The 15,577-nt window shown below is 48.6% G+C and overlaps 1 protein-coding gene across 1 annotated transcript; it reads left to right on the top strand.

The window, feature by feature from the left end:
- Positions 1 to 5,388: 5,388 nt before the first annotated feature.
- On the top strand, positions 5,389 to 15,359 carry TMPRSS5 (transmembrane serine protease 5; the record flags this gene model as incomplete). Its single annotated transcript, XM_084249823.1, has 12 exons — positions 5,389 to 5,506; positions 5,862 to 5,960; positions 6,410 to 6,532; positions 7,653 to 7,788; positions 8,115 to 8,228; positions 9,606 to 9,649; positions 10,314 to 10,476; positions 11,438 to 11,616; positions 14,170 to 14,268; positions 14,723 to 14,865; positions 15,117 to 15,269; positions 15,351 to 15,359. The coding sequence occupies 12 exons, from the start codon at positions 5,389 to 5,391 to the stop codon at positions 15,357 to 15,359; spliced, it is 1,380 nt and encodes a 459-aa protein (XP_084105949.1).
- Between the last annotated feature and the right edge of the window lie 218 nt (positions 15,360 to 15,577).

Genomic DNA, 15,577 nt, shown 5'->3' with positions numbered 1-15,577 from the left:
GCTTTCACCTTTTCACTGTTGAATATCATGTCAGCAGTCACATGTGCCCTTTATTATGTTGGCGTACATGTCATCTATGTCCAGTTTGTTGAGTGTTTTTTATCATGAAAGGATGTTGAATTTTATCTAATGCTTTTTCTGCACCCATTGAAACTATCATAGGATTTTTATCTTTCATTTTGGTAATGAGATATATCACATAGTTTGATTTGCAGTTGTTGAACCATTCTTGCATCCCTGGACTAAGCCCCAATTGAACATAATGTATGATTCTTTTAATATATGTTGAACTCAGCTTGCTTGTATTTTGTGTCCTTAATGCTGAAGTGAGTCTCCTGTAGATGGCATATGATTGGGTCTTTTTTAAAAATCTAGTTATGCTGTGTCTTTTGATTGAGAATTTATTCTATTTACATGTTATTATAATTATATTAAAAGGGGATAACCAGATAAGATCCATTCTTTTATGTGACAAAGTTGTGTGACTCCCGTGAATGCAAGCCCTGTTGACCATCAGAGCCTATTGATCAAGGGGTGAATCTCTTGGTGGAAGCTACCAAAATAGGAAAGCTAGATGTATGTACAAGCTTCTTCTTGGGAGACAGCAGAGACTGGAGAAGTCCAGGGGGAGAATGCAGAGGTGGCACCTACCAGAGTTCCCAGTCAGCAGGGAGGAGAGCAGTTAAGCCCTCAATTTATGCTAAATTAAAAACCTGATCTGTGGGCATTAGCTTTTATAGTATATAAATAGGCCTCTTTTAGGGAAAGACAGAAAAGGCATTTCTGTCCACTCCCACTAAACTGAGTCCATTAAGAACTATTTCTTTGTTCTAATCTGCATATCTCATGGACACATGCCTCATTTACTTTCAGGTGCTTTTGGGGCCTGTACCTCAGGTGAAATATTTTAAAGTTGGGGTGCTAGATGTTGACTCCAAACCATGCTTTATTCACAGAGAAGCTGGAAATTGTGAGTTCCATCCCAATTGTGTGTTGCTGTGCTATGTGTGTATGTTATGGCAAAAGCATGTTTCAGACTTTTCTACCAGTTTCCATGTAGGTATTTTCTCACTTGTCCAGTTGTAGAAGTGGCTCTTTCATTTCTGAATTTCTTTCAGAGGAAGTTACTCCATATGCATCTATAGTTTTGATGTCTGTGGGAAGAAGTGAGTTCATATCACTACCTTGAATCAGAAACCATTTATTGGTTGCTTTTTTCACTACTTCTGCCATATTTTTTTTGTTTCTTTGTGTGCCTCACTTCTTGTTGAAAACTGGATTTTAGATGTAAATGTACATGAACTCTGAAAATTAGATTATTCCTGTTTCCTAGTATGTGTGGTTGTCGTGTTTATTTAATGACTTCTCTGAAATAATTTTATAATGTCTATGTTCTTCATCATGTGTGACCTCTGAGGTCTTTGCTCCAATAGCTCAGTGGTCAGTTAATGATTGGACAGAGATTATCTTATATGTGTAGAGCAAAAAAGTCACCTATTGGACATTTGGGAGCATACATTTTTAACAGCCAGAAAAGTTTATGGCTCTGCCTTAGTCTTGACTTCCTGCTTATTCAGAGTGTCAAGGTTAACCACAGGTGAGACCTTAGACCTTCCTGAAGTCTTTTCTGAGCATCTATACTGCCCTGGGCATGTGCACAGTCCTATGCATGTGTGTGCTATCTAGAGTCCCAGGGATATTTCAGTCTTTCAAAGCTCTTTCAGAATAACTCACTCTCCAAATTTTTGTTTGAAGGTTTTCGATTAGCCTCTTGTTTGTCCCAACTCTTATCTATGGCCTCAGGCAGCCATGATGTCCAATAATGGTCTCTGATCACTTTCAACAGATGTCCTTAGGGAAAATAGCTGTTCATACTGGACAAACTCATAGTCAGGTCAGATAAAGACTGCCTTGAGAGTGAAAGCTTCCTTATATTTCAAATAATGACTGCTCTTGGGAAGTAGACTTTTGAAGGAGTTCCAGTCCTGTTGTACTAGTGACCGCCAGGCTGATGTTCATTGTGGTCATGTGGTTATGTGGTGCTGGAGGGAGAGTGGTGGAATTAGAGCAAGCTAATACACCACAAAGCTCACCATTCTGTCATTTTCCTGGACAGGCACTTCCCATATTGCTATATATTTTTGGTTAATTCCCAGAGTTCTAAAAAAGTTGATTCTGATACATTTTTGCCTGTTTTCTCAATAGTTTTATGGAGGAGAGAATTTTTAGAAGTCGTTACTCTGCCATTTTCACTGACATCACCTGTAAGATATTTGAAATGTCCTTTCATATGTTTGCCTTCTTTCTCAAATGTCTACCACATTGTGAAGTTTTCTCTTTGTCTTCTGGGCAGAGGACTCTGTGATTTCATTTTTCAAAAATAACATGTCTGTTAGTGTCTCTTCTCCTAGTCTGTAAGTTCTTTGCCTATTGCTTATTAATTTCTCATTCTCAGGCTATTTCCTGACACACAGTAGGTTATTCAAGAGTTTTTCCTAGGAGGTCTCAGAGCCAGAGGCATCTCAGCCCCAATCACCACTCTTTTTTCCTGCTCTGTGATTCATAACTCACTTCTGTCTCTTCACTATATTATGTAGGGAGATATCTGTGTGATGAACATAAGCTCAAAGTCGACATACTTAGTGCATGAGGAAAATAGGGAGCAAAAAATAAAAGTAAAGCCTGAATGGGTGAGGTTCAGTAGTAACAATAATAGTAGTAATGGTGATAGTGGTGGCAGGAGTAAATGTAGGTATTTACTGAATAGAGTCTGTGCTAGATACCACACTAAGAACTTTATATTCAGTATCTCATTTAATTCTAACATCAGTCCTCTAAGATAGGTACTAGTATCCTCACTTAACAGGTGAGGTTGAATGAGGGACATTGCAGAACTGGGATTGGATGAAGACCTGACTCTGAAGTCCATGTTTTAAACAGTCCCAGCTGAAGGATCTTGGAGAGGCATTTGGGAGAGTGGGAGTCACACCAACCTTTCTCTTCCCTGGAGCCTGTTCTACCTCCTTGACAAAAGAGAGGTGGCTCACAGATGTGTAAAGCTTATTCTGGGCTCAGTTGCCTTCCTTGGTGCTTTGAAACAAGGTAACACTGAGGACTGAAGCCTCCCTGAGGCAGATGGGAAAAAGAGGCCCACCCCATTTCCCTGGCATTGGGGTGACAGGTGCAGCCTTGAGGAGAAAACAAAGATCCTTTATCATCCTCCCCAATAATTCCAACATGGTGACAGCCCAGACTCAGGGAAAGCCAGCCCACACAGAGATGAGATGTAACCCAGAGGGCTCAGAAACATTTCAACAAATGCTAATATCAGTCTCTCCAACACAGACCTGTCAGCAGGAAGTCGGAATTGTGCTAGCCTGCATGGGGCACACTTTTTGGCACAAGAGACCCAATTGCTGAGCTACAGTAGCTGCCCTGCCCTCCTCCCTGTAACCTTTTTCTGTGTTTCTAAACTTCCAGTTAGCAGGCGAGAGGGACTGAGACTGCCCAGCCCAGCCCAGCCCAGCCTCAGCCCCCTTTCCTGCAACAAAGGTCTATTCATGATTTCTGAGCAGAGTTCATTGTCTTTCTGTTGCATGTCTGTGTTTGTGTGTGGGGGGGAGGGGGGAGATAATGGAGGGTGGGGCTGTGTCTGAGCTAGGAAGGCCTCACCCTCCAACCAAGCAGGCTGGGCTATTAAATCAATACTGATCCAGAGCAGGAGCAGAACTCTGCCTTGCAGACCCTACCCTGAAGCTTTCCATTGCTGCTGCTCATCCTTATGGTAAAGCTACCCCTCTGTTCTATCTCTGATCTGTTCTATCTGTCTGTCTCTCTCCACTCCAATCTGTCTTTTGGGAATCTAGGCTGGTAGAAAGAGCCTCCTCTGGTAGCTCTGGTGTGTGGGGTAGATCCTAGAGGGGTTTATGTGATTAACCTGGTTTTTTTTTACCCCAGAGACTACCTTTTATTCTCCTCTCTTGTCCCCCAAATGCTCACCCAAGCACTTTGCACATAAGCAGTGTTTAGCAAATTATTGCTTTGAACTTAAAAGGAGGGCCAAATGGTCTTGTGTCATAGAAGACCATTTTTTTCAGACCCACATGAACTTGAACAGGTAGGCTTTGAGGTAGGACAACGCTTGAGATGAGGCCTGTTTCAAGGATAATGAGACAAGAGGAAAGTGTGGATATATCCTGGAATTTTCTCTAGATCAAGTCCTGCTTCTCTTCTCACAGGGAGATCAGCTCGAGAGAAATTGTATACCCCGTGAAGAAACCCAGATTTTACCTGTTTCCACGTCTCAGCTTTCTTCTGGATGCCTAACTGACTCTCCCAAACCTGCTGCACCTTAGTCTCACAGCCTGTGGCATACTAACCTCACATTCAGGTACATTAAAGAGTGTGCTTGGTTTGTGCAAGCTAGGACCTTGTTTCTCTGAAAGAAGCAAGACCTGCTGATGATGAGAGGTCCAGCCATAAGATCCTGGACTATGACTTCACTCTGAACTGGTGATCCAGTGTATTTCCCCAAGATCTTATTTTCCATTCTTCTTCTTCATGACACATGAACTTTAGGCAAATGTTTGACTTTGTACTTTATTTTTTTTTACCCTTCTGCCTTTGCCTCTTCATTTTCTTTTTGCCTGGAATACTGAAAACCCATATGTCAGTTCAAACCCTATTCACCTATGGGTGCCTGTCTTCAAGGCTCCTTCGTCTAATAAGCCGTTCTGGATCTCCTTAGTAAGAAGTAAGCTTTCCTTCTGGGCACCAGTGGCAGCTTACCCGAACTTTTCTCCCATCACTTAACATGATGTGCTTTGTTTACATCACTTATATTCAGGACTCAACTACAAATCCTTGAAGCATCAGTGGTGGAGGTCTCTGTTGATTTATCTTGAATTCCCTGTGGTATCCTCACCGTGGCCTGTCCATTTGGGCTAAATAATACTCATTGAAGGCATGGATGGTACTGGGAGGAGAACTTTTTCCTCTTGATAGGTGGAATAAAGAAGGATGGAACTTGAGGCTGAGGAGTGATCCTGAGGGATTCAGTGGATTCCTGCCATGCGCCTGGGAGGCAAGGAGAGAGGTGTGGAAGAGCATAGGTTTTGAAATTGTCCTAATTTGGGTTCATGTCTCTGTTCTGACATGTCCTGGCAATGTAAGAGTATGGTGGTTGGTGTTAGGGGTTCCAGGGGTGCCCAGAGGGCCTGGAGGGGCAGCTATGGAAGCACAAAGGGAGTCCCCAAGATGAATAAAGACTTATAAGTGGTTGTAAGGGCATAGCTGGGGTTAGAGAGTGGGGATTTATAGTGGGCTGTAGTGACTTACCTCCTTGGTGTGGGGACCCCGACTGACTGACAACTATTTCCCCAGAGCATGATGCTGGATGGCCAAGCATCCATGGAAGCTCGGTGTGCAGAGGAGGGCCCAGGACCTGGAAACTTCAGAGCAGAGCTGGAAGACCCACTACAGAGGCCCAACACCCAGCAGCAACCCAGTAGGCCAGATTGGGCCATAGGGGAATGACAGGGTGGGGGCAGTGAAGGGATAGTCTTCCTACAGCCCCCAGATTCTCTTCTTCCACAGATCCTTGAGTCTGCTCCAAATAACTGATGGTGAGAAGATGTCTCACTATTTATCCTAGACCTGCTTTTGCTCTGTTTCCCATTTTTGGGAATTGAGTGGGGTCTGTGGGCTTCATTGATGGGGTAGGGGGAGGTGAGAGCTGCAGTGAGACAAGCTGCCCACAGTAGCTCAGGGACTGCCAAAGTCCATGGTGGTATCTCAGGGTGGGGTGAGACTGGCAGGCAGGAGCAGGGCACCCAGATACTCCTCTCCACTCTCCTCCACAGTCTCTCAGGCCAGGCGCTGGTGCTCAGGCTGGCGTCACTGTGCGGTGCTAGGAACCTTGGCATTGCTGGCTGGTGCGAGTGTCGGCACATGGCTCCTAGGTAGTGCTGCCGCTCTTTCTGGTCGGGGAGGGACAAAGAACAGGATCTAGGGGGCATTGAAAGAAAGGCACAGTTCCTGAGCAGATGTTAAAGGCAAGGGACAGACGTCTGGTCTACTCTGACTAGACAGAGTAGTCAGGAGGTTTTAGGCTGTATGTAAAGAAGTACATTTGAGTTCTACAGTGAGAAGTGAAAGGTACTTGAATGGATTATCTAAGGAGGTGTTAGTCAAAGTGTCTAGACATCTTTGAGAGAGAGTGTGTGAGAGCAAGAGCAAGGGAGAGCACTGTGTTGCTGGGGTCTACCAAAGGCAGGGGGTTCCCCAGGAGGCTTCTCTTGCCTCCCTCTGCCATAGGTATCCTGTTCTACTCCTTGACCCTTTCCTGTGGGAACCTCTTCTTCCCCTGACCTCTTCTCTGTGACCCTTTCCTTATCCTTGTCCTCCGAAGTGCTGTATCTGCGGCCAGCTGCCCTGCAGCCCACTCTTGGGACCTTGGAGGATGGGGAGAAGACACTGAGCTGCTCAGAGGCCAGTGGTGAAGAAGCCCTGCGTCCCTCACTTCCCAGAACAGGTGGGCCACATCCCCCAGGCTACCTGGCTCCCAGCCCACCCCATGGCCCCTTCCCAGCTCTGGGATCCCCCTTCTGCCTGGGGGCAAGGAGAATCAAAAGGAAGGGTCATAATTTGTGGCTAGCAATAGATGCTTTCTCCTCTAGTGTGAGGGTGTCCCCTGGCTCAACATCACACAGTTGATTTCTGATTTGGGGCTTTCAGCACTCCCTGGGGACCGTCTTGATCACTAACAGGGGCATTGCCAGGAGACCAGGCCAGGAGGGATGGCGGCTTGCCATGTGGGGCAGGGTGAGCCAGTATTGTTAGGGAAGAGGAACCAAAGTGTGCTTGGGCAAGAGGAGTCAAAGTGTGACCAATAGGACTCCTCACCCAGTGGCCACCTAGAAGGCTGGGAATATTGCTGACACTGTCCTCCCATCCCACATTGTCATGGAGGTACGGGTCCGGGAGAGTGGTATGACGCTGCCCAGAGGCAGGGGTTAGAATCAGCAATAGCATAAGCCTGCAGCCTGCCATTTTAGCTGTGCAACCTTGGGCACATCGCTCTTTGAGCTTCCATTCCTTATTCTATAAAATGGAAAGAAAAGTATTTACTGCATAAGATTATAAGGATAATGTAAGCTATTAAAGAAGAGAACTTAGCACAGAGCCTGGTAAATGCAGACACTCAATAAGTGGTAATTCTCACTAATATAGTCAGAAGATTTGAAAGCAGGAGACCTGCACCTAAGCCCTGAATGCATCAATTATAGTTCTGTGACCTTGGGCTGGTTACTTGACCTCTATGCCTTGGTTTTCCCTTTACAGGACAAGGGGGGCGGTGATTCTTACCTCACAGGATGTTGGGACAAGAGTGAAGGAGCACATTTGAAAGCATTAGGTTAAAAGAAAAATCCAAAATACTCCACATATCAGGGTAGTTTTGTTCTCAGTACTGGCCTGATGCCCTGGGGAGTAGACAGCCTGACATTGGTGGCCCAGCTGCTATCATAAAGCCTTTTCAGCCCCGCAGGACCCAGCCCAACTACCTCTGCCCCGCCTGTTCCTCTACCTCTGCTCAGCAGCTCCTCTGCCTCTCAGCAGGTGGGACATGCCCTGCCTTCATGCCATGGGTTCAGTATCTTTCAGAATAAAGCCTGAGAACTTCTTGCTGGAAGTGCAGGTGAGGCCCCGACTGGACTGGCTCCTAGTCTGCTACGAGGGCTGGAACTCTGCCCTGGGGTTACGGATCTGCCAGCGCCTTGGGCATCTCAGGTAACAGACCAGACCTGAGGTCAGGGGAGGCGGGGACTGGCAGGAGGGCTGTGGAGACCTACCTCTATATGCTGGTCTCCATCAGCGTGCTCAGGAAATGTCAAGAGGTCATTTTGGCCATCTCTTGGCCTCTGAGCATGATAGTGTCCTAGCCTGGTTCTCTCCCTTGTATACCTCTGCTTTCTAACAAACATATTTCAGAAGATGCCATTATCACAGTTTTGCTCAGCCACTATGTTGGTGTAGGATCTTGTGCACAATCAGGTTGTGATTAACCATCATATTTCATGCTGCAATTTTCCTCTATTCTGTTCCCTTCTGCCAAGCCTCACTCACCACAAAGGAGCGTACCTGTCTGACGTCAAGCTCAGCGATTCCCAGGCGTTCGCTCAGCTCTCTTCTGAACAGGGAGGCCTTCCCAAGGAGGTGTGGTGGCCCAGGTAGGGCTTCTATGGAGATTGAGTGGGACTTCTTACTTCCTGGTGAGCAGTCCTCCAAGTTTTCCTGTCACAGCAGTCTGGTGGTGAGGACATTGGCAGCGTAAGATAGGAGCACAAAGAAGAACATTTCCCAATCAGAAATGACAAAGTCAGTTCACAGGAACCTTGCCTTCATTGTTTTACCTCAGTTATCTTTTTTGCCCCTTTTAAGAACTGCAGGATTGGTGGTTACTGTCACAGGATTTGAAATAGTACTTTTAGTCCCATTTTACAAATGGGGTAACTAAAGCCCAGTGGGGTAAAGGGCTTTGTTCAAGGTCACATCATTAATAAGCAGCCAAACTAAATCTTGGGGAAACCAGGCTCCTCTCTTCAAATGAAGTGTTCTCTCACCCTTGCCATACTTCATTTGGACAATTCTGTTATCTCAGAGATGATTGAGTTGTTCTGACTAGGAAATGCTGGGTGCTTGGGCACCCTCCAGAGTAGAGCAAGCCTTTACCCAAATTCTGGTGGTAGGTCTGGAGTGACTAGGGCACAAGCTGAAAGGGTCCTTGCCCTGCCTGGCTTTCCTCCAATTGCCCAGCAGCCTCCTGGGTTGGCTGGCTGTGTGGACATCCTGTCTCTGCTCTAAATCCTTCTCATTTGCACCGGTTTCTTTCCAGGCCTCTCCTATGTAGAGTCTGTCCTCTGAGGGTCCCTCATAGGAACATGGCTAGAGGTGGGGGAGGCTTGGAATGTTCCCTGTTTCACATGCCTTTGTGGGCAAAGGCGAGTAGGGGAGGGATTGAACCTCCAGGAGAGACAGGAAGACTGTTGGTTTGGGAAACTAGGAGGGACGAAGAGGATCTGGGCATTGGACTGCTGGGGGCCCAAGATGAGTAGAGAAAGAGAAGAGGACTTTGGTCCAAAAGGAATTGAAATTGATGCTAAGAAAGAGGATAGCAAGGATATGAATGTGCAGGACTGGGGCAACAGGCATGGGATGGAGGAGACTGTCAACCCAGCAAGGAACATGGGGGCCAGGAGCCCTGTTCATTCATTCATTATCCTGTTTCTGTCAAACACATGTTTATTCAGGGGTGCTCTGTGGGAACAACGGGGCTTCTGTTCTGTGAACACTTGACTTGTGATTTTGAGCCCAAATCCATCTTTGAGGACCGTGCCCCCAGGTGACTGGGCAGAGTGCCCACTGCTGTCCTGGAGGTCTACTACAGGGCGGCCTAGGGGCTTGGGTCAGAAGCCGATGACTGTAGCTACTGACAGACCCCCCTCTGGCCCATCCTGCTGACTATCTCCACCCTCCACACCCTCTCGTGAGTGAGTGGCTTCAGAGTGGGCCCCGTCTAGCTTCTTGTCGGTGCCTCTGTTTTGCAGGGACGGCTGCTTTTCTGGCCGAGTCGTCTCCCTCAAATGTTCTGGTGAGTCATGCCTTGGGTCCAGGAAGATGGTGATGGGAAGGAGACCCCCTTCCCTGAGTGTGGAAGAGCCCCATCAGAGACTCAGTTGGAGCTAGATTAGGGTGCTCACACACTGGCCCAGCCACCGCCAGGCCCCTTCTCGCAGACACGGCTCTGCCCAAACAGTTGTGCAGAAGCCTCTGTCCTTTCCACTTCCTCCAGTCACTGGTCTGGTCCGATGATCTCATTGCTTCACTGCCTGCCACCATGTGCCTTCATCTCTGACATTTACTTTTGCCCCCCTTTTTTTAAATAATAGGAGCCCCAAAGGTAGAATTATTATTGGTTATTAACTAGTGAGCAACTTCAGATGACTAAGGAGGGTAGTGAGTTAAGGGCCAAATGCACATCCATCCATGCACATGCCATTTTCACAGTGCTATGGCACAGGCATCTTGTTAGATAGGTGGTTCCAGAGATGGTCCAGGCATAGTCCCCGCTCTCAGGTTGCTGGCAGCCTGGTGGGCCAGGGAGGGGCATAATGAGCACTTATGCCTTGCCACCCCTAACTTTGGACTGGGAATAATAAATGAGAAATGTCCTCCTGGGCCACACTCCCTGAGAGTTAGGACCATGCGACACCTACTTCTCTTTCTTTCCACTTCACCAGTATTTCTGTTTGCAGAGTGTGGGGCAAGGCCCCTGGCTTCCCGAATAGTTGGCGGACAGGCTGTGGCTCCTGGACGCTGGCCATGGCAGGCCAGTGTGGCCCTGGGCTCCAGGCACACATGTGGGGGCTCCGTGCTGGCCCCACACTGGGTGGTGACTGCTGCACACTGCATGCATAGGCAAGTCTCGGGGGCTGCTGGGGAGGAGAGGGGCTCAGTAGCCTTTTCTGTGTAGCTGTTGGTATGTCCTGTATAATGTGTCCACGTCCAACTGTCTTAACTCCACACGTTGGCTCCTAGTGGGCCTGGTGGTGTTGGTGGAATTATCTGCTCAATGCCAAGAATGCTCCATAGAGAAGCAGTAACACAAAGACTGGCTTTTTACATTTGTTAAGTTTTTAAGTCGTTAAAATGCTTTCACATTCACAACACCCTGTGCTTCGTGTTTATCACCACTGTAATTAAATCATTTCCCATGTAATTATTTGTTTAATGTCTTTCTTCCCCTTTAGACTGGAAGCTCCACAGGAGTAGGGACTTGTTTACCACTGTATCCCTTTGTCCATTTTTCTGCTGTCATGTCCCCATGGCCTAGAACAGTCCTGGAAAGTAGTAGGTGCTTAATCAGTCTGGTTGGAGGAATGAGGGACTGAATGATGAGTAAATGAGCTCTTCTCTTGGTGGTGGGTATGGCAGGCAGTGTAATCTTCATTTTATGATGAGGAAAGGTGACTGCCTCCCCCATGAGCACACATAATAAGTAGGACGATAGGACTGATGGAAGTTTTTCTCATCTGACTTAGAATTATAATATCTTAAAGCTCCTTTGATGTTTGTTATAAAACTTGGAGGTGGGTTAAGCAGGAGAGAGGGGCTGGTGGTCGCCAATGACCCATAGTGTCTTATTTATTTATCTGCTAGTCTTTCAGCACCTATAAAGCACCTACTGCAGGTTCAGGTTCTTGCCCGCTGTGGGGAGGATGCTAAGAGGTGTGGCCCCTGGCTTTTGGGAGCTTGCAGCCTAGTGATGAGGCCCTCTGCTAATGGCTTTCTGGCCAGCTTCCTCTACCAGTCACCTCATTTATGTCAACCAACCATGCCCCTTCCTCTTCCCTGGGCTCAGCTTGCTTCCTGTGTGCAGTTTCAGGCTGTCCCGCCTGTCCAGCTGGCGGGTTCATGCAGGACTGGTCAGCCACAGTGCCATCAGGCTACACCAGGGAGCTATGGTGGAGAAGATCATCCCCCACCCTCTTTACAGTGCCCAGAATCATGACTACGATGTTGCTCTCCTTCAGCTCCGGACACCGCTCAACTTTTCTGGTGAGGCACTGGCCTTGGGTGAGCAGATTGCAGGCTGTGGAAAGAGAGGACAGGCTGTGGGGGCGCCCCAAAGGGAATGCTGAGTTCAAAGAGCTCCTCCCAGCACAGTGACCCTTAAGACATCCACTTCTATTGGTGACCATAGTGAACTTTGGTATCACCTAAACCTGAAGTCACATCAACTCTTTTTTTTTTTTTTTTAAGATTTATATTATATATACAAGAGCTGGGGTACAGGCCAGAGCATGGGAGGGTGAGAGAATTCACCAGAGACGGAGCGGGGAGCAGAACAGGCAGATGGACCGAAAACACTGCTGAGGGGAGCAGCGGGCGCAACAAGAGAGGTCTGCCTCGCCATGTGGGTATCTCCCTGGCCAGCTAGGGATTGAACCTGCACTGCAGAGGCTGCTGACAGCCTCACAGTGCTGTGCTCACCCCGTTGCACCACTGGGTAGGCCCCACACCAACTCTTATATAGGTTCTTTTGGGGACAAAGTTTCTGACTCTAGTCAGCTGGGCCACTGGTGGCATTTGCTTCAAGTTTCCAAGCAGAGCTTCTCAGTTGCTCCATCTATTATTAGGCTGCTCCCCACCCCATCCCCAGGTGAGTTCCAGCTTCCAGCCACTTTGTGACATATCACAATTAATAAGGTTTATTTTATGTTGCCAAATATTCTTTCATTTAATTCTCATGACAGGTTGATAATGCAGGTATGTACAGGTGGGAACACTGGCGTTTACTAGGGGAACTTACTGTCTTCAGGATGATGTTACAAACAGTTCCTGACCGAGTATCCTGACTCTAGGGACTGTGTCTCCTGCACAGCACCTCCCCTACCAGGGCAGCTTCCCAGTGCACCCATACACGTGTGCACTCACCTGCAAACACACTCATGGAAACACACAAATGTGTGTATGCACTCACACTACCCCCACTTCACACACCCCTGCTCGCGTGAGGACACACGCACATTCACGCTCACAGGCACTTGTGCACACTCACAGACACTTGGCACTCCTCCCTTTCATCCCACCTGTAGCCTTGGAGTTCCCAAACAACAGTGGTTGTCACAAATTAAAATGAGTGCATTCTGAACTGTTGTTCAACAACCAATATTTCTAAAATGACATATATATTTAAAAGGAAAACTTTTAAACTTAAAAAAGGAAGACTTAGGGCCTCCCCGGTGGCGCAGCGGTTGAGCGCTGGGTTGCGAAGCTGCCCGCGGCCTCTGCGGCGCCGGTTCGATCCCCGGCTGCTCCCCGGCCACCGGAGGAGGGTCCCACGTGGCGCGCAGACCTCTCCTGTCGCCCGGTGCTCCCCTCAGCAGTGTACTTCGGTCCTTCTGCCTGCTCTGCTCCCTGCTCTGGCTCTGGGGAATTCTCTCACCCTCCCACGCTTCTGACTGTGCCCAGTGCATGTATAAACAAAACAAACAAACAAACAAATAAATAAAAAACATGCCTCTATTAAAAAAAAATTAAAAAAAAGGAAGACTTAAAAATTTTAATTTAAAAGGAAAACTTAAGCTTCTGTCTAACTGGAGAACCCAAACTACTTAAAGTAACTACTAATAGATAGTAACCACAAAATACAGAGTGAAAACAAAAGAGCATTGGGTTCTAGCGGGGTGCTCTCTTCTGCAGAATTGCTGCGTTTGACCTGCTCTCTCTCTCTGTTTATTTATTTATTAAAAAGATTTATTTATTAATGCATACAAGGACTGGGGTACAGGCCAGAGGTGTAGGGGGTGAGAGGATTCACCAGAGACAGAGCGGGGAACAGAACAGGCTGATGTACTGAAATACACTGCTGAGGGGAGCAGTGGGCGAGACAGGAGAGGTCTGCTGTGCCATGTGGGTAGCTCCCTGGCTGGGGATCTAACTCACGCTGCAGTGATACTGCAGTGACTGCAGATCGCTTCATAGGCTGCATCTTAACCCCTTGTGCCACCAGGGAGGCCCTGCTCTCTTTCTGTTTAGATAGAGGTTGTCAGGCCTGAACAGAGATACAGTGTAGTCAGGGTAGAACCCCACGGATGTTTCTTGAGGCAGCTAGGGGAACGGGAAGAGAACTGAAAAGGAAGTACTTTCTCCCAAGGGAATCAGCATTACTGACTTGCAAGTCTGTGTATGCCCTCCAGTCCCCACTGGGCTCCACACACAGGCATGTCACACACTTTTGCAAGCAACACTCTAAGAGGGGCCAAACACCTGGGGAAAACATGCCCTCACGAGCAATTCACTGCTACCTCCTCGGAGGAATTTCCATTCTCCCACAGTCCCCAGGTGGGCGAAGTACAGTGGACGCTGTCCAACGGAGAGGGTTCCTCACCCCCTCACTGCCCTCCACACTGCAGTTTCCATGTGGTCCTCTCTGGGGTGGCCCCCAAAGGGGTACAGAGCACAAACACACAGCCATCCAGCAGGCCCGATGGTGGAGGTCAGGAACTGAGAAGGGGCTGAAGGGGACCTGCCAGCTCTGGTCTTCCTTCATGCTTGGGGAATGGAGCCTGAACCTGAGTGGGGCCTAGGATCTGTGCCTCTCCACAGACACCGTGGGCGCAGTGTGCTTGCCGGCTGAGGATCAGGAATTTCCCAGGGGCTCACAGTGCCGGGTGTCTGGCTGGGGCCACACGGACCCTAGCCACAGTGAGTAAATTCCCAGGCCCCCGGGTCATGAGGGTGGAGGGAGGCACCTTCCTGAGTCTGGGCACCTCACCTCCCATCTGCACCTTCCCTGGCCAAGTGGCCGTGCTGTTCCCCCTTTCCTTTGGCATCACTGTTGGCCAGGCCTAGGTGCTCCAATCTTCTATGTCTGGTCTTTGGGAGAATAACTCCTGAGTTTCCCCCAAAACTCATGCCCAGAGTACCTGGTATCAGTATTTGGAGTGTCTGTGTGAGTTCTATATCTCATTCACTCCCGGCCTCCCAGTCTGATTGATGACTGCCTCCTTGACCAGGGTCCACAGCTCCCACTGTTGGCTCCCTTCTTATCTTTATGTCTGGGGCATCTAATCACCTTCCCTCAAGCTGTTCTGCCTCCTGGGTCTAGCTTTGTGCCCTGTGACCTCACTCTCTGTCTCTTCGTCTTGGCCTCTAGCAGCCCACACCTCGGACACACTCCAGGACACAGTGGTGCCCCTGCTCAGCACCAAGCACTGCAACAGCTCTTGCATATACAGCGGGGCCCTCACCCCTCGCATGCTGTGTGCGGGCTACCTGGATGGGAGAGCTGACGCATGCCAGGTGTGCCACTGTGAGGGGACGGTGGGAGAGGGAGGGTGCAGGAGGCTTGGCCCCTGGTCTGAGCAACTTCACTAGAAGGAGGGACACCTAGACAACTCCAGCAGCAGCCTGAGTGGTTAGGTGGAATGAGATAAGCCAGAAGCCAGACAGGAAGCAAAGGGGCCTGCGTTGGTCTGCTCCCGGGGGAGATCTGGTGTTCCCCCATAGGAACACTGGCTACCTGTTTGTATCTCTTTGCATGAATTCTTCAGGGGGATAGCGGGGGCCCCCTGGTGTGCCCCGACGGGGACATATGGCGCTTGGTGGGGGTGGTCAGCTGGGGTCATGGCTGTGGAGGACCCAATCGCCCCGGCATCTACGCCAAGGTCGCCGAGTTCCTGGACTGGATCCTCAACACAGCACAGGTGGGTGTAAGGGCAGGTGTGGGTGGGGCAGGTTTGGCATCTACTGGCCCCTTTGATACTGTGACCCTCACCCTGTGGAAGGCTGACTAGGGGCCTAGGGAATGTTCCCCTGTGGAGGGCGGGAGGGGGAGGATGAAACTATGTTTTTAATATTGGATCCATTGGATTTCTGTCCATTTAAGCATTACGTAGGGAAGAGTAGACCTGAGCTTGTAACCTAGATCTGCCATTTACTCTGACCTTTGTGATTTCCTAACCTTGGTAACCCTCAGTTTTCCTGGTAATAAGCTTCCTGACTACCTTATATG

The sequence above is a fragment of the Talpa europaea genome, assembly GCF_964194135.1.
Source record: "Talpa europaea genome assembly, chromosome: 12".
Classification (NCBI taxonomy): domain Eukaryota; kingdom Metazoa; phylum Chordata; class Mammalia; order Eulipotyphla; family Talpidae; genus Talpa; species Talpa europaea.
Note: the sequence above shows the minus strand (reverse complement) of the source record. Positions and strands in the feature narration are given on the sequence as shown.